This window comes from Myxocyprinus asiaticus, chromosome 27 (genome assembly GCF_019703515.2).
Source record: "Myxocyprinus asiaticus isolate MX2 ecotype Aquarium Trade chromosome 27, UBuf_Myxa_2, whole genome shotgun sequence".
In the NCBI taxonomy this organism is placed as follows: Eukaryota; Metazoa; Chordata; class Actinopteri; order Cypriniformes; family Catostomidae; genus Myxocyprinus; species Myxocyprinus asiaticus.
In genome coordinates this window covers 12,442,587-12,465,668 of record NC_059370.1, presented here as the reverse complement: position 1 = coordinate 12,465,668, position 23,082 = coordinate 12,442,587, and the positions used below count along the sequence as shown (strand labels likewise).

Below are 23,082 nucleotides of genomic sequence, written 5' to 3'. Positions count from 1 at the left end.
CTCACAGTGGAAGCAAATGAGCAGTGGATTGTTTTGTGGACTTTTTACCTGCCTCCTTGTCTTTCCATCATAAGACATCCTTGCCCCCTTTATTGAACAGAAATTTTTGCTGTCTCCAGTCTGTCTTAAAAAAAAAAAAGTTGATTTTAAAAACAGCACAAGACAAGAACTACTAGCGGAAGAAAGGGTCACCTGAATTCCTACCCTGTACACTGGCGAAATCAGGGAAAGGGCCATTTTAGGTCTGACAGAGCATGCACACTCATGGACCGCAAACCTGAGAGTGACTGCCATCTGCTCTCCTAAAGGACACTCTGTGTGTGTGACAGACAGATATAAAATGTCTTGTTCTATCTATTTTCCCGCCCTGTACTAACCAAGACCCCTTTTTTTAAGTGGATCATACTGACCATTTCCCAATTTTGCTCATATTCTAAGTACTGTAGGATAGCTGTCACTCAACCTTATCTGCAGAACAGTGAAAAAATGCACCTTTGTCTGCCTCTTCAGGAACATGTCTCCATTCCTTCCCAATGCAATGAACACCTGAATGTTATATTTATAACTGAGTGACTAATATTTCTCTGCCTCAACTGTTTTTGCAGATTTATCAGTGGGCTATTTAAAATTATAAAATGGTTAGTTTGGGTCCTGGATGCCGAAGATTCAATCCCATTTTCCTGTCCAACCACGGGGCTGTACGTCGTGAGGACTCTGAGTGTCGCTTGAGTGTTTTCCTGTGTCGGTCTCCATAAGAAGCAATGTAAAAACTTCTAAAATTAGTTATTCCAATGGAGAATAAACATTTCAAGTGTTAGTTAGTAAAAATTAGTTAAGGCTCAACTTGTCCAGTTTTTGAATGTCATAATTCAACGTAGCAAATTATATCAACGTAACACCTCGAGCCATAGCTTTGTCATCTAACCACTCAAGCTTTGTTGGTTGAGGCACTATCAAAAGATAGTCATCATGACTCGGTTAAGTATCGGCACTATGTTAACTACATTCTTTTTGCCAATTTGTACAAATTCAATACGTTAAACATATTTCCAGTGCTAAGAACATGCGCAGATATGAGTGAAAACACTGGAGAACAGAAAACGAAATAGGCTTCTGGTGTGAATTGAGGAAAAATGTAGATGCAGCATTTCAGCCAGGCTAAAATAAACAATATATTAACAAATATGATGCAAAACACTTCACCTAACTAATGTGTACATCACAGCATCCATTGAACAATATCATCTTACTGTTTACATGTCAAGGAGTACAGTATGTCTTTGTTTTTTCAAGTATTGATATTAGTCAAAAAAAAAAAAAAATCAAGTCAAGTGGTGTCAACATGGGATGCCATTCTGTTGTCATGTGTTTATAAAATAAAGACCAATAGGAGACGGAAGCATCACACGCTGACCTCTTGGCTCAATTTAAAAGATACATATTTTAAAGCTGCAAGATTTAGTGTTGCAGGAAAGTGAGAACAATATATTTTAACATTTTTAATATAATATTATTTGTTATTTGTGATTTATTATTTACTTACACGAGAAGCTCTCCCGTGTGACATCATATCCTGCTTCGTTGTGTTGTCTGGAAAAAAACTAAATTGTGCTCAAAGCCTAGTGTGACTGCCCTTTAACCATCAGAAAACTTCACGATATTAGTAACAAAACTAAAAAATGCGTATAAACTTTCTGAAATTAATGTTCAAGGTGCAAGGACAGTGTTTTAATACATTTTTACTTGGTTACACCAGTAATTTTTTTGTAGAAAATGCTATTATATATTTTATTTTATTTTATTTTTTTCAAAAAACATATAAAAGCAACATGGACACAATTACATTTCTATGCACTTGTTTGAACTTGACAAGTTTTAAACTAGATTTATATATATTCTTTTTTTTTTTTCACCTTGGACAACCTTATTTGTCAACTACCTACCTAATCGATAATAACATTAGTTCTATCTATTAGTTGTTGCAACCCTAAATGCAATGTGTATATACATCTGATGTACTCTGTTGAAGGGATGAGAATATCATTTCTGTTTAAGGTTAAATAAAGTCAATCACACCTTGTTGAAGGCCCCCAGAAATCTGTCAGTCGCTCAAATAAAAAGCATCAAGGCTGAAATACATCTGTTGATGAGGTCGCACAAATGTGGTGGCGTTTGCATGAAAAATGGCAATCGGCGCTGATGTGTCACCTGCAGAAATGTGCTGAGTGAAGGTCTCGGCAAGTTAATTCAGTCCACGGCCAAATTATTACCCCTCGACCTTGAGTCGGTACACAGTCCCATGAAGGTTAATGCTATAAAGAGGAAATTGATTCGAGGAGTCTTTTATCTGGCCTCAATACCTGCAGAGAAGTGACTTGCCACCAATACTGCTTATGTCCCTTTCTGCTCATGAATAAAGCATGCATCGTCCGGATTCGTGTCACATATTTTGGAGCCACCTGTCTGTGCATGCTGTGGTCCAGTGCTTGAGCGGGTTATTCACCGCACACACACACAATCGCAATACCCCATCTGGAACAAGTGTCTTTGGCTAATTCATGGGCACTCAGTCAGATTTGCATATCTGATGTGGGATTGTCAAGTGAGCTGGAGTCACCCTCGCTCGACAGTCACATTGTAGGGGCCGCCCTCACACAACTGTTTTCCATGTCACTGCCACCATTTGCAGAGCGTATTCAGAATGAGCCATCTTTTTTTTATCTTAAGAGAAAAAAGCTTTTGTCCGTTGTTCTTCGTTGGGTGTATTCTCTTTAAGACATGTCTCTGATGAATTCCAGTGAATGTTTTAATGGATGCAGTTCTGCATCAGCATGTGCTTCCAGGAGGACCCTGTCTGAATGGCATAGAAAAAGAGAGAAATGTAATGGGGAGGGTTGACTTCTCTGAATAGAGGGAGATCACAAAATTCCATCTGTTGTGGGTTGGATTGTTCAGTTTAGCCTGAAGAGAGCAGCTTTGAATCCAGGTTGCACCACTTGCCAACTGTGCCCCGCATTCCCTTGTGGGCACACAGAGCTGGCAAATGGCTGACCAGCTCATAGCCGGGCACTCGGGGGGCGGGATGAGATGTTGGGACGGATGAGGCCAGGACTGTTAAATGAACTGAAGTGGCAGTGACCCCAGGAAGCTGACCAGACATCACAGAAGTGGGTGGGAGCTGCTGTTAGCTCATGCCATCTGTCTATTTCTCTGTCTCTCTTTGTCTTTCTCTCTTTCTAACCCCTCTTTGTTTACAAGCTGAGAGTGAATTGACGCATGTTGGAGGTATTTTTTCCTTTTAATGAGATTAATCAGTTGGAAGGGATATTACCAAATAGCCTTGTTCAAGCTGGGCGGAGTTCCCTTGAGCGAGACTCAAACTAGCCTGTTTTTTTCTTTAAAATGACAGCAAATACCAACCATTCTTATCTGTTGGATGTGTTGACTGCTTGTCTTGTATCAGACATAGTCCACAGTCCCACATGCTCTCAAGTACATGCCAAAGGGGACTGCTCACAAAACTGTTCCAAACTACACCTTCAACACACAGTAATTGTGAATGAAACTGAATCTTTTTTTTCAGGGGCAAAGGACCACTGAAAAACACCTCTGATGTCATCAGTGCAGCAAAGAAGATTGCTGAAGCTGGATCGAGAATGGACAAACTTGGCCGTGCTATTGCAGATCAAGTAAGTTCAGCTCGCACAGTCCTGTTTTGTAAGGACAATGTTGCTCATTGAATTATCCTTGCTCTTGTGCTTCACTTAAGGATTTTAATCCTTAAGAAGCACTCCAGTGAAACACAACCTAGCATAATTTATTTCCCAACCAACTCGTATCCATGGCTTTTTCCCAGAAACTTTTGAAACTGTGATGGAGCCTGTGATGGTAAAGGCGCCACTATGGATCTGTTGTAAATTCAATCCCCACGGTCCGTCACTTATTTTTATTCTGGAAAGCTGCTCTTATTCCTGAAGCTGAGTGACAGGTTCATAGGCTTTGTGAAAATAATACAAGAACATTTCCAGTAAACATCATACTGCGGTATGTGCTGCAAAGGTTCTTTCTGATTTTAACTTTTTTCTCAATAGCAAGGTTTGAAAGGGATGCTGTGAGCTCGGGAAAGGGTTTTGCACAGCAAAATCATCACACATCATTCATCCCGACACGAAGGCCTCTCCTCTGTTTATTTAATTAAAACTGCATGTCACGCTGTGCTAGCATCACCATGCAGCATGAAGACTACCAATTGACATGTCTAGGGCTGTCACGATTATGAAATTTGGCTGACGATTAATTGTCAAACAAATAATTGAGATTATGACAATTGTCTGTTTTAGGGCTGCGACGATAAATTGTCTCATTAAGGGCTTTCATTTTTTTTTTTTGTCAATAAATTGTAATATTTTTTAAGGTGTGCTTTTTTCTACATGTGGTCTTCATACACCTTAAGAATAATTTTTACATATTTAACTTGAAATTTATAAATCAAATAATAAAATAGGGATAAACAATGATTTCCTTTTAAGGCTTTAAAAACTTATGACATGAAAAATAATGTTTTAAATATCAAAATATTTCTAAATACTTAAAATTTGTCTCACTTTTTGGTCAATTTTACATTTACACTTGTTTTTTGAACTCATATTTAATAATTGTTTAAATAAAAAATACATTTTATATATGTTTTATTATATTATGCAATAGTAAAAAATAAAATCCTCATTTCTTCAATTTCACATGTTATTTTAATGCTCTGATTAAACCCACAAGGCCTTATTTGTCATGAATCAAAATATTTCGGATGTTTCAGATCCTGTCTGGAAGACAGGATATATTTTGGAGTTTGGCATGAGCCCCTGCTTACAGCGTGCGCGTCAGAGCTTCACGCGCTCTTCCAGACAGGATCTGGTTCATGTTCGCGGCTCAGTGATGCTCGGAGTTCAACTGAATGACACACAAACGTGCCATTCTTGGCATATAAACAGTATATTTGTTTAAAATTCCCTTATTTGGGCTTTCAAATGTGATTGAAATTTGAATGCCCAATAATTGTGGTTGTCTCAAATAACTGCGATCAGACGGTTATTTAATAATTGCGACAGGCCTAGACATGTCAGTAGCACTCGTAGCATGCATTTTTAAGAACTACTAGACTTTCCTGCCATCTTGGTGCTTTTTACGCTAAAAAGCTAGTGCTGAGAACAGTGCCTGACCTTGTGAAGCTCGGGATCATGCTAAATATAAATTTCCTGCATCTGAGTTCATGCCTTCGTGGCAAATGTTTTTGTTCTTGCAGCGCAGTATAGCATTATCCTATTTGCTGCGTGGCTATGGCCGTTAATTAGCCATGCCTGCTAACATCTGCATTGTGCTTTCAAAAAGATTTCTTTAGCATAATCTTCCATAATAAGCAGCCTTTGTGCAAACAGCAGCTCTGTACTTTTGATATTTTATTTAGATCACACTTTGATCTGATGAGAGGCAGCTACACTTCTAGTCTGTAGTAATGCTACCTGTGCTGACCCGATTGGAGAGGAATACTAAATGACCAGTTCAGAGATGGGGAAACCTTTCATAGCCGGTCACAACCCATAATGTCTTTGTCGCTTATTTAGTGCGATGAACACAATGATATACCCTAAAGAAAACAGATGGGTAACGTGCAGGTGCTAGTGTGTGCGTCTGTGCATGCGTATGTGCACAAACTAGTGTATAAATGAAAATGCATTAGTGTATTTTGAAAATGGTTTCCGTTCTGCTGGAGTTAATTGTGGACTTGAGATGCCTGAAATGCTCTGTGTATTAATGAGGTAAGTGTATTGGCAGTGGGTGGAACAGGGTCTGCATGTGATTAGTGACCTAGAAATAGTGCAGAAACCTAAATATTTTTTTATTTTACTTGATAACATTTTCAGAATCATAAAACATAATTTCATAATTTATTTAAATTAGATTTTAAATCCAAGATATTCAGTGTGGACTTTTCAGCCCCACTTTATGATTGTACTGTGCTGCCAAAAATGTTCAGGCAGGTTTAAGAATCAGTTAAATGGCTGTAACAGAGCTCGATTAAAGTTTAAAGAAATGAGTGAAGTGCTGGGATGAGGATGCAGAATTTAGGTCATTGCCACACAAAGGTCTGCACTGCAGTTTATTAAGAATTTATAAGCAGATTTTTCAGGGCACCCTCTGAGGATTTCATCGAAGCACTGTGATAAACAAATAATTCTATGTAATTGAGATTTATAATGTAAATGTGGGAGCCACCACACTGCCCATAAATATTCTCCCATGCACACGAGGACAAGAAACTGCTGCACATGGACACGATCAAGCAATTATCAGGGTTGCATATTTAACGAATCCGGCCTGCGGGCGGCAGTACATGTGCTTTATCTTGGTGATGTATACCGACATACATAGTGTACTTTTCCAATTTACATTCAATCAGGCAAGATTTATGATGATCCATAGGCACCACCACAGGTTGGATTAATCCTAGCTCTGGCCCCTGGCTGCTTAACGGTGACAACCCTGTAAATTTCCCTCTACTGTAGGAGAGCAAAAAAATTTAAAATAAATGTCAAGGAGCAACCCCACCAATTCTCAGCTCTGCACTTCAAGGGTTGGAACCTTACAAGACACAAACCAGCCTGGATCTCCCTGGGTTTGTGTTGTAATTGAGTGTTAGCTGTGTTGCATAGTATTACCATGACTTTTTATGCAACGTTTCTTTTGTATTTGGTAATTTATTTTTCACATTTTAGACATCTGAATATATAATGCAGTGCGGAAGTATTCATACAAAGGTATTCATACCCTTAAACAGTGTTCTCATTATTCTGAATTACAAATGCTTCATAGAAATAGTTGTCTCAGTGAATCACAGTTAAATATCACCTTTAATATTTTAAACATCAAATAAACATGTTCTTAAGTCTAAGTTGTTTTAAGTTTTATTTTAAAGCATCTCTCAATTTTAACAGAGTAGAACAAATAAAAAACAAGCAAACAATTGAATTAATGTTAATGACTATCACTCTCTACCTGTAAATCATTACAATAACTACATTTCCTTGAATTCTCACAGTTAGGGATCATTATTTTGATGAATCTGAGGACTACCTGTGAAACTAAGAGTTTCAAAAGTTAGAGATAAACAAGTCCATACGTTAAGAAAAGAATGTGTACAAAATGCTATCCCGGTGTCCCACTGGACACTACCTTTCAGTTTTATGAAAGTAAATGCAACAACAAACCTTCCAGACACCTTTTAAGTTGTCCAAACTTTTCTCTGAGAACAAGAACTCTTTTAGTCTGCTTTAAAAAAAGAGAGAAAGGGAGAGTTTATATTTGAAGAAGGATAGGGACCCAAACATAAGGCCAAATAAACCCTTGGGGGTCCTGATCCTAGTCCAGTTGAGATACTGTGACACCTTTTAAAAATTGTTGCACCGGTATCATCCAGCTAACTTGAACAACATGGAACATATTTGCATGTTATTTCAATAAAAGGTAATCCTACAAAATGCTCATATATAGGATTACTTTCTTTTTTGAACAAATGCAGTGGCTTTGTCTCATCCTAGTAAGCTCCCTTACTAGACAGCATGTTTGCAATGTTCAGAATGTGCCTTAAAGTTGTAAGTGCATTCGGTTTTAAAGCAAAGCCAGCATTACACTCGGGTTCAGTGAAATCAAATAAATATTCATAGTGTCGCACAGCACAAAATTTCAATGTTAATTTTAAATTTGGTAAAATGAAACAACTGTTTAATGGTTTCAATAAAAGCTGTTTAAAATGGGTGCTTTTAAATCCTTTTTCTAGCAGCCAGTCCTATTAATAACTTTCTGTTTGGGAAGTGTTTTTTGTGTGCAGCTGTGATTGTGGCTTTTGTCATGTCATGATTTGGCAAGTTGCTCCCTTGATCAGTGATGCACATGAGTAAAAGCACACATTTTATATTTTATTAGGCATCCTCGCATACCTTGAAATTGGAGTTGCTGATTCAAGATCAGTTTTTGCATTTGTCACTATGATTTGAGTTCAGAACTCCCACTGATCCTAGATCAAAACTTTATTAGACTGAATTGAATTGGCATTGGCAAATATTGCGAGTCCTTTATTTTTTTCTTTGGGTGGGATTGAAGCAAGATCATCACTCTGTTTCAAATGCCCCTTGATTGATTATCATGGTCCCTGATTGCTTTATATTTAGCAGTTTAAAAAAAATCAAGTGCACCAGCAGACCATTTAAATGCAATATTAGCCACATGAAGGGACGTTCTTCTCTCCAAGTGCATTAGAGTTCTCTGTATTAAAGAAACTACAGATTAATCTTTTATCTCTGTAAAAAATTACTTTGATATTAACACGTGCTTTTAAATGAACCTTCAATTGCTTTGGGTACTTTGCTGTTCCTAGTTTGGACGTTGAATTCTGATGACTGAGTGGGCTGGATTCCCTGACCCTCTTCGCCTCAGTAGAAGGAATTTGTGCAATATGATGAATGTTTTTGTGCTACCGCCTTTGTTTTTTATGTTTTTGAATGTGTGTAGGGTTTTTGAATGTGTGTATCCAAGAATTTCCCCAGCTCTTGTATATATGGTGCTTGCACAGCCTGTAAATACAATCTAGAATAAGTTCATACCTTAGAGATGTAATGGAACATCAAGTTTGTGGTCCAAAGAGTCATGTAATTCAGGTCACAGTCAGTATGTCAGATCTCTACCTGCACTATTCTCTTTTTTTTTTTCTCCAATTGATGAGATTATGGAAGTTGAAGCTTGCTTGCTTGCTTAAGGCATTTTTCTTTATGAATATATTTATGAATATTTGTCGCCTACAGACCCCCCAAAAAAGGCAAATCATCCACCAGCAGCTGTCCAATCTGGCCTTTATACAATGTGTTTTGGAAGAGCAGAATTAAGCTATTTAGTAGTGCCTGTGTTAAATTATTCTAAGTTTTAGTCCTGAGCTGATAGGGCAGCACAAGCTGATAGGTCATTTGTACATGTAATCTGTTCGCCAATCGCTTGCATATTCTATGGCCCTAGCTGAGAATTCCTTTTGACATGTAATCTGTTTGCCAGTCATCTTAAATACTCTCTCTTTGGGGCCTGGGTAGCTCAGTGAGTATTGACGCTGACTACCACCCCTGGAGTCGCAAGTTCGAATCCAGGGTGTGCTGAGTGACTCCAGCCAGGTCTCCTAAGCAACCAAATTGGCCCGGTTTGAGGTGAGTAACAGCGCCACCATGAGGACCCACTAAGTAGTGGGAATTCCAAATTGGGAGAAAAGGGGGATAAAATAAAAAATACTCTCACTTTGTCTAACATTTAAACCTCAGTTGTTTGCAGATAAGCCAGTTTCATTGCTGTGTGATCTGCTTTAAGGGGATTGCATGTACATCTAATTTTGTAGCAGCATTTCTTACATGCTCAACACAGTATGTCTGTGTATATTCTAGCAGTAGCAAGTCTTTGTACCTGCTCTGCAGCAGCAGTGGAAGCAGATCTCGTCTGCCAAGACCAAACCTATCAAATTGTCATGTCCATTATAACATCTTAAATTTGTTCCAAGAGTTGTCATGACTGAAATGTGATTAGTGTGTCCATCTGCCCTCATTGAGAATTTTGTAGATGATCTTTGACATTAAACTTCACTAACTGGCTTGGAGTTAATCCGTCACTGGTTTGTGAAATGTCTATTGGTGTGCAACTCATTAATACTATCTGTGCTTTGGTAAGGATGTAAACACCAGATAATCATATCTATGGAAATTCTTTCACAGAAAACCTATGGGGTGGGGAGAAAGATTTCATCACTGCTCAAATCAACTCCATATGTCATCTGTTCTCTGCTTATTAGAGAGAAAACACACCTCATACTGTCCCCTCTCGTGAGGAGTGCAGAGAGCAGAGTATCAATATCTCCTTGGGCGTTAGTGGGCATAACCAACAAAAGAAAGCATTACCTAAGAAGCTCCATTTGTAATCAGGGCTGCTCTGCTTTAAAATGCTGCAATGTCAGTGAATATGGGAAAGTGGCATTTCTCCTCACTGATGTGTTGAGAAAGGTCAGAACCCTGCCCGTGCTGTTCTATTACCTCCACCCATTTAGAATAGAATTCAGCAGGCCAGATGACATTTCCTGTGATGCGGCCTGACCTTCCTACTCACTTTTACAGCAGGTTATTTTTAACATTGAAGTGTGAAATCAGTTATTTTTTTCAACATCGGCATTCTCTTCTGCTCATCAATCCCGATAGTGGATGTCCTCTTCATTCTTTTGAACGATTTTCTCAGTATAGTCTGTTTTTTTAATTTTTTTTTTTTTTTTTGTGGTTTAACCCCCAATGCCATCATGCCGGGGGACAGAAACGCACACTTATAATGTCAGAATTTCATTTTTTTTTTTTAACATTTCACCAGCAGGTTAATTAATACTCTTGCCTTATTAAAACTGCTTTGCTTGCCACTAACTGAACTTTAAGGATAGGCTATTACTTTTCAACACCAAGATCATTATTAGACAGCATATACCAGCAATTTCTCCTTTTTCATTGGCTCATTCCTATAAAATTAAAAATTACCCTCTGGGGGGGAAAAAAAGGATGTTTTTGCTTATGAAGATAAAAGATTAGAAAAGTTATTCTGTCCTCTGTCTCAGGCTGAATCAGCCTCCTTTAAAATTTTCAATAATTTCTTTTTTTTTTTTTTGGCAGCAAACTCCTCGCGCACAATCCAAAGGCCACTGATGATTTTAAGATTGTCAACCAAGCAAGATCACATCCCTTAAGTAACTGCATTTACATAAGTTAAGAGGTTGAAATGAGGGTGAAGTTGAATGTAAGGTTACAGTATGTACTTGGGGGCTCTATGGATTTCCTAAGAAGAAACACATTTCTCAGAAGTCACTCATTTTTAAATAGTGACAGATGAATGAAAAATCAGCTCTTGGGTTAACCTGATAAGGCACTGTGCCTTGCAAAAAAACAAAAAAAAAAACCAGCTGTTATAGCGCAGTTTTTTTGCCACTCTGTGGGTCTGGAATAGACTACATCGGCAGAACTGCATATAGCCCTCACAAGTGGAGGAAGCACATGTCGAGGAAGAAAGGTGGAAAGACTTTTGTTTGACATGTGGATCATGTATTAACATGCGTCTAGGTTAGGGCAGACAGGCTGCATTTCCTGTTCAACTTGGATGAATTCAGCAGCTGAGCATGCACAAATGATGCTTTCAGAGGGGAAATTTGAGCCGTCTCTAACAGGAGAGCCTCTAATTAGTATGCTTAGCAGGTTTCATTTTAGCAGGGCTCTGTTCTGATGCACCACCGTCGTCCTCTCTCTCCATTTCTCCGCCTCGTTCTGCTGTTTGTCTGACTTCCTCTGCAGTAAGATCTCTTGCTCTAGGGAAAGAAAGGAGCTCAGTGATTGATAAAAATTTGGTGCTTTATTAATGACTGCTAAAATAATGGGTGGAATAGCAAAGCAGACGAGAAGCAGGTTGTCTGTGCGAGCCGGATGCTTGAGTAAGGACACTCTAGTGCTGCTGCTGGCTCTTTATGATAAAGCTAGAGAGAGAGAAATTCTGCCTAGACATGCCCAGCCATACTGAGTTCCCGCAGGGGAGTGCTGATGTGCCCAGCTGGATGATCTTTACTACAAATCCCACAATGCTTGGAGCCAGCTGGAATGGCCACAGTAAACGGCAAATAACCACTTAATATTACATCTGCTCTGCTGGGGTTTACAGCGTAGCCAGACTTGTTGCTGTCAACAAGCCACCCCAGCCAGATGTAGGGTTGAGAAACAAAACTATCTCTTATAGGCAAGAAAATCCTTGCTTTATATTGCTGCAAGTGTAATCCTCCCCTCCAACCCTTGGTACAAAATGCTTTTACACTATCCTGCAGTCATAGAGTCAGCGAATGTGAAAATGCTGGAGGTGGCTTCCCTCCCTGGGCCAAAAAATTAAATAATCCTTTTTGTAGGATTGTTCTAAAAGGAATATTTAGCCGCCCACGTGTTGACTTCTTTCTTCCTTGGAACACATCAAAAGAAGAGAGGAAAAAAGTTGCCATTTAAATAACTGTTATGATCTGGGGTTGCTTCAGTTGGTCAGGTCTAGGCTCAGCAATGTTATGCAGAAATAAAATGTCAGCTGAGTACCTTAATGTACTGAATTACCAGGTTATCCCATCAATGGATTTTTCCAGGATGACAATGCCACGATTCATCGGGCTCAAATTGTGAAAAAGTGGTTCAGGGAGCATGAGGAATTATTTTCACACATGAATTGGCCACCACAGAGTCCTGATCTTAACCCCATTGAAAGTCTTTAGGATGTGCTGGAGAAGACTTTACAGAGTGGTTGAACTCTCCCGTTGTCAGTACAAGATATCGGGCAAATATTAATGCTACTCTGGATGGAAATAAATGTTGTGATGTTGCATAAGTTTGTCGAAACAATGCCATGCCAAATGCATGCCGTAATCGAGGCTAAAGGCGGTATTGACGACGGTAGAATCGAACCACTCCGTAAAGTCTTCTCCAGCACATCCCAAAGACTTTCAGTGGGGATAAGGTCAGGACTCTGTGGTGGCCAGTTCATGTGTGAAAATGATTCCTCATGCTCCCTGAAGCACGCTTTCACAATTTGAGCCCGATGAATCTTGGCATTCAATGCTCACTGAATGATACCTATATAAACTTGGTCAAAGGATGGACAACACTCTTAAACTACATAGAAAATGAATTAACCACTAACAAAAGCCTTCATCAGCCAAAATCAAAGGACAATGCATCTACGTGTATTTCCTCATTTAATTTGGGATGGCTTCAAGGACTTTTAACACTAAAGCTTAGTTCATACACAATTTTGTTTAATCATTGACCCACAACACTTGCTTAGTAGAATCATTTTAACCACTAATAGTTCTAAACATAAATAACTAATATTGGCATTATATTCATTTTATGTTATAGCATAATTTCACGTACAGCTGCTGTGAAACAACGCCTGTTGTGAAAACACTATACAAATAAATTTGACTTGAATTAAAAAACATAAAAAAAAAAAAAAAACACCTTAAAATCTATGCTGTATTTAACGAGTAACCAGTGCAAATTAGCTAAAACTGGTGTAATGTGGTCTCTCCTCCTAGTTCTTGTAAGCACTCTGGCTGCAGCATTCTATCTATACAATTCTTAGGTAAGCCAGTATAAAGTGCATTACAATAGTCGATGCGAGGAAAAAAGCATGAATCAATTTTTTTGCATCAAGTGAAACAAATTCAGATCACGATCTAGAACGACACCAAGGTTCTTCACCTCTCTCTCTTTTTTTTTTTTTTATCCCCTTTTCTTCCCAATTTTGGAATGCCCAGTTCCCACTACTTACTAGGTCCTCGTGGTGGCGCGGTTACTCACCTCAATCCGGGTGGCGGAGGACCAGTCTCAGTTGCTTCCGCTTCTGAGATAGTCAATCTGAACATCTTATCTCGTGGCTCGCTGTGCATGACACCGCTGAGACTCTCAGCATGTGGAGGCTCATGCTACTCTAATAATAATAAAAATAATCTCTGTTTTATGTTCATTTAAATGCAAAAAGTTTGTTCATCCATAATAGGATGTTGGACAAACTTTCAGACAATCTCTTTAATGCTTCTGTGTCATTGGGCTCTACAGAGATATACAATTGAGTGTCGTCAGCATAAAAATGGTGGTTTACCTCGTGTTCATGATTTGTTACCCAACGGCAGCATATACAATGAAATAAGGGTATATGTATGATCTGATCCAATTTAAGACGGTGCCTGAGAGGCCTATGAGGTTCAAGTCTGTTAAGCATAGTACTGTGATCTACAGTGTTGAAGGCTGCACTTTGGTCCAGAAGGTTTAGGACTGATGCATTCCTCTTATCAGTATTTAGTCTAAGATCATTCACCACTTTTAACAATGCTGTTTCAGTACAATGACTGTTTCAGAAAATCAACTGATACTTCTCACGCAAATTGTTTTCATCTAAAAATTTATTGAGCTGTTTTTCTTTTTTTTTTTTTTTTTCTAAAATCAGTAAATGTTAAATGTTATATAAAAATGTAAGTTGTTATTCACCTCTATCATACCTATCGAATCTCATTTGCACATGCAAGTTTTCAAACGTGGCTTATAAAGATTAAAAATATAGTTTCATGGAAGCAAGAATGTAAATTGGGTTCGGAATGACATGAGGATGAATAAATGACAAGTTTCATTATTTGGACAATAAATATATATATATATATATATGAAGATTATTTGGAATACCTATATGGTATGTATGATTATTGCAGTTCCCTTAGGTGCCACTATTGGCACTTATATCACACACGTCACCTTTTAATTTACGAGCAAAACTTCAAGAGGATTACAGTGGTCTAATGGCAGATAATTCTCAGTATCATAAAAGATGAACAATCATTTGCCCTCTTCATCAATCTTCCTCTCGTGCTCTCTCAGCCCTGCTCTTCCTTAGTCTCCCACTCTTTAACCCACTTGTCTACCGTCTCTCTCCATCTTCCTGTATTTCTATCTCTCTCAGTGGGGTGTATAGAGAGGCTTATGATTATTAATAAAGCATGGTAAAGAGAGCCTGACCTAGACTCAGTGTTCCAGTGCATTAGCACAAGTACTGTAACCATCATTGTTACCTCTTATATCTCCTCTAGCTGCCAGTTGCATCTCCCACAGGCTCTCTGTAAGCTAGACTTTTTATTCTAGTCCCGTATCATGAGTTACTAGCCTCAAATATTAAAATGGATGGATGTTGAGAGCTCATTTGGCAAAATGCTTGCAATGCCTTTTGAATTATACTTGAATTTAAAGTAAAGGTTGAAGACGGTTGCCTCTTCATCCTTCAATGAAACAGTGCTGTGTCACTCTTGTTTAGTCATCCCCTGAAATGCGTTCTTTAATCACGAGGACGTTTTTTTGAAGGGTTGGATGTAAGGTGTTGTAAACAGTCTTTGATTATGCAGACACAGGAAGATTTAAATGATTGTATTTAATGACCTTCTAGTTTTAATTCCAATTTCCCATTGTCTACTTGCATCATTTTCACATGAGTTACTTTTTCTAGGGTTTCTTGCCCCTTTTTTGTGCATTATGGCTAACTGTGCACAATTTTTTCTTAGCTGTATAACTAAAGTCTTAAAATCGTTTGCAACAGAGTTTTAGTTACAAATTGTAATTGGTGTATTTTGCTTCACAATTAATTATTCATGAAGTCTTTGAGCATCTTTCCAGTGGTTTAAGTATGCATGAGCAATCTAGCTGTTGTTTAAACTGTTGAAAACTGACATTTTCCCAAATGCACACTAATCTAACTAAGGCCACCACCATCACAAAGGCACTGTTGGGAAGCTGAGTTGGTATAATTGTGAGCAGGCCCCCTCAAGGTCTGCTTGTTCAGAGCAATTCAGTGCAAAGATGTAGGGCCCGGGCTATCGGAAAATTATCACTGTGAAGGATGTATCGTTTGTGACTGTTAAAGTATGGTGAGGTATTGATATTGGTTGGCAAAATTATTGGAAATGCATCCACAGATGCATTTTCTTTTTTTCATTTAAAGCAATTTTAAGCATTCGATACAAGTTAAACACTATCAACAGCACTATCAACAGCATTTGAGGCATAACGTTGATTATCACAGAACATAATTTGAACTCATCACAAAAAACTTGTGGTTACGGTAGGGCACTTAGAATGGAAGTACATGCAGAAAGGTAATAAACGTTAAAATACACTTTCAAAATTATAGCCACAGACAAACATTTTGTGTTAGTGTGAGACTAGTGTGATTGATGGGGATGGGCGGGTCAATCTTAAAATATTCAATACTAATGTTGTATTGAGAATATTGATCTTCACAAAAAAAATAAAAAAATAAATAAATGCTTCTAAAATGTTTTTAAACTAACCATTTTTCCTTCCATTCATAATGCACAGAACTAATAAAAGACAAGTAGTCCAACACTCGAGCCCCTCAGTCACAGCGCTCGTTCAAACAAGGAGCAGCAGCTTAGCTAAGGCAGCTAATGTAAACAGAAAATTTGTAAAAAAAAAAAGGTTTCATTTAATAGAAGTATTGGTATCTGCGATATTGGCATTGGTAGTACTTGATATCAGATCAAAAAGAAAATAGGTAGTTTCGCCCATCCTTAGTGATAGAATTACTGACTTTGTATAAAGGTATATACAGTAATATCCAGGCTTTCCATTTACATGCCATGACCATTTAAAACTGTTACACCTGTTAACCTGTACGTGATATGCACAAGGATACTAGAGAGGGAAGGATTGCTCTAAAAAAAGAAATAAAATCCAGGGATGAGTTGTAATTATTTTTAGAAGAATATTTCAGCTCTGTAGGTCCATAAAATGCAAGTGAATGGGTGGCAAATTTTTATAGCTCCAAAAATCAAATAGAGCCATCATAAAAGTAATCCATACGACTCCAGTGGATTAAATTGTCTTCTGAAGTGAAATACTAGTTGTAAGAAAAAGATCAATATTTAAAACTTTATAATATTTTGCTTCCTCCCAGCTAGGTCACGAGGGTGGAATACACGCTGCCTCTAGCGTGACACAAGCACTTAGGAAAGATCACGCGTGTACTGACACATGAAATACGGAAAAATCCGGAAGTGCAGTGTTGTTTACAACAGAGCAGCATAGATCATCATACATGGATGCCTCATTTGGCTGGTTTGGATACGTCAACTGCGGCACCATAGTGGAATGGTCAACAAGGAGAGCTGTTTGAATGCAAGTTAATGGAGGAGATGCCTCAGACCAAGCTCCTTGCTCAGACCGCATTGCTTTTGTGTGGAAACAGTATCGTGGTCCAAAGGAACAGCTGCTAATAAGGTATCTATGGATAAATATCTATGCAGAGGAGGCTTACACACTTACGTCACATGAGAGGCAGTTTGAACTCCACCCTGTCAAAAAGCTGGTCGGAAGCTAACATTTTTTTGTAAAAAAATAAATAAAAACTGATTGCTTACACCAGGCTTTTCGCTTCAGAAGACATTAATTAATCCACTGGAGTTGTATGGATTACTTTTATGATGGCTATATGTGCTTTTTGGTGCTTAAAAAATTCGGCATCCATTCACTTGCATTTTATGCACCTGCAGAGTTGAAATATTCTTCTAAAAATCTTTGTGTTCTGCTGAAGAAAGACAATCATGCAGATCTGGGATGGCATGAGGGCGAGTAAATGAGAATTTTCATTTTTCGGTGAACTGTTCCTTTAAGAACAGTAGTGCTGTGAGCCTTTTGGTGGCCCAGCTCCCCTGCCACGATGAGGAATTGAGTGAATTTGACTGCCACATGCAGCTTGGCAGGTGAATGTGGAGGCATTAGGGTATCCACAGGCAACAGTCAAAGATCCTCAAAACAACCAGCTTTAAGTCACAATGTTTTAGGATTTTGTTTGCTTTACTGTCCCTGTTGCTGTTTTTTCCCTATTTCACAAAAAATCCTTCCATGGAGAAAATTCAATAAGGAAGTGCTTGTTTAAGATAAATTCACTTTTGAGTTGAAAACATGTTTTACTTCAGATATCAGTTAAAGTTTTACTATACAGACACTTGTCTGACTCATTCTGCAATTATGTGCTTTTACAATCACCATCTGTCCATCTGTTTTCTGTCGGGTTTGTCAATTGCTTCTGTATTATTATCTTGATGTACATTGATGTACACAATTTCTTCATTTGTGTATGTTGTACAGTAAGTAACCACTTTCTGTTTCTTGGTTTTCTTCTTGTAGTGTCCAGATTCAGCATGCAAGCAGGATCTATTGGCCTATCTGCAGCGTATCGCCCTGTACTGTCACCAGCTCAATATCTGCAGTAAAGTCAAAGCAGAGGTGCAGAATCTGGGAGGAGAACTTGTGGTGTCTGGGGTAAGTCTTCATATTTATTGAGGAGAAGAACAAAAGAGAAAGGAAACAGACTTGTGCCTCTCTGGTGAAAAACAAGAACTTAATTATCTTTTGCTCAATAAAATACATGCTATTTCCACTTGCACAGCTAAGTTAATTTATTTTCCTGTTTTTGGTTTACAGCTCAATAGACTTTGCTGCGTGCACATTTACAGCCCTTGTTTTTAAACAGATTTTATTTCTTAATGTTTGTCTAATTGCAGATCATTAACCTTAATTACTTGCTCTTATATATAATGGGCATGTTCGTATTTGGACAATCCCCGCTGTTATTGTCATTATCTGAGCACTTTGAAAAAGGCAAATGTTCTCTCTGATGGTGATTTTTATTTTTCCCTCAAAGGTTACAAACATGAATGTTTTTTGAAAGTAGCTTGTTGTAGATTAAACAGGCATACACTTAGTTTTATCTTAGTTTTAGCAATTTTATTGTGAGCATGTGGGCACGAGTCAATATAAGCTAAAGCAATATGTTTTTATGTGCAGGTCTTTACCATTTCATCTTCATTTGCAGGTGGACAGTGCTATGTCTCTGATTCAGGCAGCCAAGAATCTGATGAATTCGGTGGTGTCCACAGTGAAGGCCTCCTATGTGGCTTCCACCAAGTACCAAAAGTCTCAAGGAATGCAAAACCTCAACATGCCTGCCATCTCCTGGAGGATGAAAGCTCCCGAGAAGAAGCCACTGGTCAAGCGTGAGAAGCAAGATGATGGTCAGACAAACAAAGTGAAGAGGTCCTCTCAAAAGAAATTTGTCAACCCTGTGCAGGCCCTGAGCGAATTCAAAGCAATGGATAGTATTTAAGCAGCCCTTATGGCATTTCACCAGATGGCAGTAGATTGATTATACTTCAGATATAGATTTAGAAAAGAAATATTTAAACGCATTCCTGTACCGTAGTTACCAACCTGCCTTTTTTCCATAAATGCAGTGGCTGTGCTGTATGCAAAGAGGTCCATATAGAAAATTGTATATTTTTACATATGAATGCATTCTGCTCAATCTGTAAATGCAAAATTTTCCTGACGACAGGTAGGGGAATACATTTAATTCAGGGCATTCCCTCAAATTTCTATGTACCGTCTGAAAACCTGTTTTCTAGAAGAATTTTTTTTATTTTTTTTTTACGTTTGTGTATTTTACAAGGAGACTATGTATTTTCCACACTAAGGGCTTTGATATTGCCCATCACTGTCTTTATTTTATATTTTTATTTGCTTCTATGCAAACTCTGACTGTAACAGTTCTGTTTTCATATGAATTTATGAACGAGAATAGTCATTGATAATTTGGCATCAGTCTCAATAATGAAGTCATTGTATTTGCTGTGCCTAATAAAACTTTTGATAACTTTTTTTAGCCTTTTTAGTTTTAGCTGTTAACATTAACAAAAAAAAAAGTCCTGTGATTTTTGCTGCAAACACCTTGCATTAAAGTCTAATGAAAAGACTAAAAACTTTTGAGGTAGAACTAAAACAAATCCATTGAAAGTCGAACTGGTTGCTTTGCTCAGTCACTAGAGTTGCCTAAAGAGAGAACAATCTTGATAATGCCCCTGTAATCTCAAGGTGCAGTAGGGCATTGCAAAATATGAACGAGAGACTGAGAGCAAGTGAGTTCAATCTTCTCGCCCTCGATTTAAATTCAGAAGACTGGCCTTAGGCCTCTCTCCTCCTCCCACCCTTCCATGACTCAGACACTGATTAAATGAATCAACACGCCTCTTATTCAGTGGAGTGCTCGCTAAGAGGTGGAGAACTCTTGGGCTAAATGGGTGTGGATGGACTGGGCCAGAATTCTGTGAGCTGCCAAGCACCACCAACATTGCAAATTGCAGCGATCAATGTTCCTCATAAGGTCACATTAGTTAATGAGTTTGTTATTGGCTCATCTGTTGAGTATCTTTGGCAAGCAGTGGATAAAAAAGAAATGTCTTTCAGCCCTTAAGCATTTATAAAGTACATGCTTTGTGTAACATTTCTCTCACAATTAATACATTCTTGATTGTGAAAGTGCAGGATGATGTGTTGTGCGAAGGGTATGACCTCAAATGGAGTTGCTCGGAGATTTGACTGGTCAACAGGGAAAAATCGTTTCACATTAGTCGGAGCAGTGGGTGGTAAAGTGTTGCTGCTTGAGCTTCATCTAGCTATGCATACACATTGCTGTCATGCATGGATGTGTGACTGTTCTTTGAAGTAGCCGAATGCCACTTCCAGCCTGGTCCCAGCTTCTTAAAAATGCATTTACTTGTTTCTGCATGTATAAACGGTAAATTCTGTCACTGAAGGTGACATGACGGATAGCTTGAGGGATGTTTTTGATTTTTAGTTTTTAGTTTTTATTTAGTTGCAATTTAATTAAATGTCAGGGGCTTCAGCTAATGTAATGCTGGTTGGGATTTATTTCTGAATATGACTTTGCTGTGCACAGTAGTTTGCTACAGGAGTTTGGTGTTTCTGCATGTATGTGTTTTGGTGTTATGTAATGCTTTTGGAGTTCAGTGTGCTGATTGCACTTATACACATTTGCAGTCTTTGTTAAAATAAATTAAAAAAAATAATTTTCTTTAATTTTCTCATTTGTACAGGGTTTCTGCATGTCTGAAAAAAGTCTTAGTCTTAAATTACCTTTTTGCAAATTAAGGCCTTAAATCAGAGCAACAAGTCTTATATTCATAAGGTCATGTTATTAAATGTTGCATAAGGGATTGGTTTCTCGTTGCGTTTAAGTCGCTTTAAAGTGAAGAGTAATCTCTGGTCACAAATAGCCCCTGTACTAAATTTGCGGTCTCTAGGACACACACTATAGTGCCACCACCATGTCAAAAATGTACTTTTCTTTTGCGTGTATCTTTTGAACCATTTGTCCTAGAAAAAAAAATATATATTTTTGCTCATATAAAAATATTTTCCTATTTCCTGGAAAAAAAATACATTCCTCCTGATGATACAAATGGACCGCTTAAAATTCCATCCATTACAGTGGCCGCCATCTTGGATTATGATGTTTATCATAAAATGCAACCTCTGAATCGTGCTCACTATTGTTTGTTAATGTGATTCTTCCTGGTTCCCATAGGACCAGAACCCGTGTCTCGGAGGTTGTTTACACAACACGCTATCAGTAACGCTAGAAGGAAATGTGTGTTAATTCTTGAATTAATGCAAAATGTCTGATTGTCAAATCGTCAGTTATTTGGCAGAATGGGGTTGATTTCAGGGTACATTCATTTTAATTTCATGAAATCAATTGATTTGCATCTTTCTCTGACGTAACGCATTCTTTAGTGTGTAGGTGCCCTTAGGCAAATTAAACTCCATCCCTTCTGATATGTCCAAATTAGTTTACCAGTACAATGTGATGAAACGGCTTCATATCTCTGGTATAACTAAGCCCAGGTTTTTATAGTTTATTGAAGCTTTGTGAGCTGATTAATGGCAACTGTTATCAAAAGCCTGGATGGCTTTAAGTACTTCCATTTGCATTCCCTTGTCATAGTTTAAAATTTGCTGTCAGACATCCAGCTAGTCGCAGGTTATCAAACACTTTCCTTATAAATGCCTGTAAATATTTAATTCTTATTGACACAGTCTTTCTGCCTCTTATGGCACTTTTCCACTGCACGTTACGGTTCGACTCGACTCTGCTCGCTTTACTTTTCTGAGCTTGCTTTTCCACTGCAGTTTAGTGCGGCCTCAACATGGGTGGGATTATAGGCTGATCATCATAGTTGCGCCGCCTTTACTGCCGTGACATCATCTTAAACGCGACACAAACATTACTGACCATAAACGATAACATGGCTAGCTGTTAACTACTAGCTGCATTAAGCAGTTGTTGCATGGTGATTTTACACAAGTGTAACAGTTAAATTGGCCTGGTTGTTTTAGAAGCAAGCTTTCCAGTAGCTGGTCAACTAAATAAAGTGAAGCTTTCAAGCAGAATATTGAGTTAATGTAACAAAAGGTACCATCCTCCATCGTGGACTCCAACAATGCTGTGGCCGAGTCCAGGGCACTCTCCCTCCCATTGCTCGCCGGTCTATTGCCATAGATAGCGTCCATTTGGTCGAACCACTTCCATTTTCTTCTGTTTGAACCACTCCGGCTGTTGTGGTCCTTTGGTTCTGTAGTCACTTAAGTTTTTGTTTTTACTTTTCCCTACGCTGTTGGTAGGTCCGGTGGTAGCCGTGTGCGGCCAACAGCTGAGACACTTCCTGAAAGACTTTTTCGTTTTGCGTCGTTTCGTTCGTCGCTAATGAGAGGAATGTCTGCACCTCGTTTATTGACCACAGCGTGGTTTTGCGCACAGCCATTTCTTTTTACAATTCGAAAGTCGCGTGAACAAATGATACTGCTATCGCTGTTGCTAACTTTAAAACTAGCGGGTTGATGTCCCGTGTCGCAAATCCAGTGACGCTGGTAGTGACGATTCTCTCTGACCAATCAGTGATCTGCAGGGTTTTGATGTCACATTTAATATCAGCTTGGCTCGCTTGGAACCTCGACCGAGGTGGTACTAAAAAAAGTATCAGGTACTATCCACAGTGGAAAACCCCCAAAAAGTGAGCTGTGTCGCGTCGAGTTGAGCTGTACCGTGCAGTGGAAAAGCCCCATTAGAGCAAGTGAGCAATACTTGTTTTTCCCCAAGTTATTATTCAAATCAGACTGCTCCCTTTTGTTTCAGGACATCAAACATTGCCTTTTTTTATTTATTTTTTTATTTATTTTTTTCAACCCCACATGCTATTTTTCATGTGTGTTTTGTCATTATTGCAAGCCCTTTTATTCAGAAACATAACATTAATTACTATTGTAAGTGTAATGTTTTTTTATATACAGTACTGTATCAGTAATTGCATTTGCACTAGTAAAAACGTTAATTCTTTATCAATTGGTTTTCATTAGTGGCAATGTTTATTCCTAGAATCATGTGATTGTAACTAGTAAGAAAGTCTTCTAAGATATCTTTAATTACTCAATTTATTGATATATGAAATCCATTTCTAGATATCTGAAATACCTAATCTAACATGTTAAAATACATTTACAGATATACACAAAATTAGCCTTTTAG

At 38.3% G+C, this 23,082-nt stretch overlaps 1 protein-coding gene across 3 annotated transcripts in view; it reads left to right on the top strand.

The window, feature by feature from the left end:
- The window catches only part of LOC127418297 (catenin alpha-1-like), a 141,140-nt gene extending 121,782 nt beyond the window's left edge, over nt 1-19,358 (top strand). For all 3 annotated transcript variants that reach the window (XM_051658823.1, XM_051658825.1, XM_051658824.1), the window contains exons 16-18: nt 3,584-3,689; nt 17,829-17,963; nt 18,517-19,358. In XM_051658823.1, the coding sequence (XP_051514783.1) occupies nt 3,584-3,689; nt 17,829-17,963; nt 18,517-18,807 (532 nt within the window). In that variant the 3' untranslated portion in view covers nt 18,808-19,358. The remainder of the gene's footprint in view (nt 1-3,583; nt 3,690-17,828; nt 17,964-18,516) is intronic.
- The last annotated feature ends 3,724 nt before the right edge of the window (nt 19,359-23,082 follow it).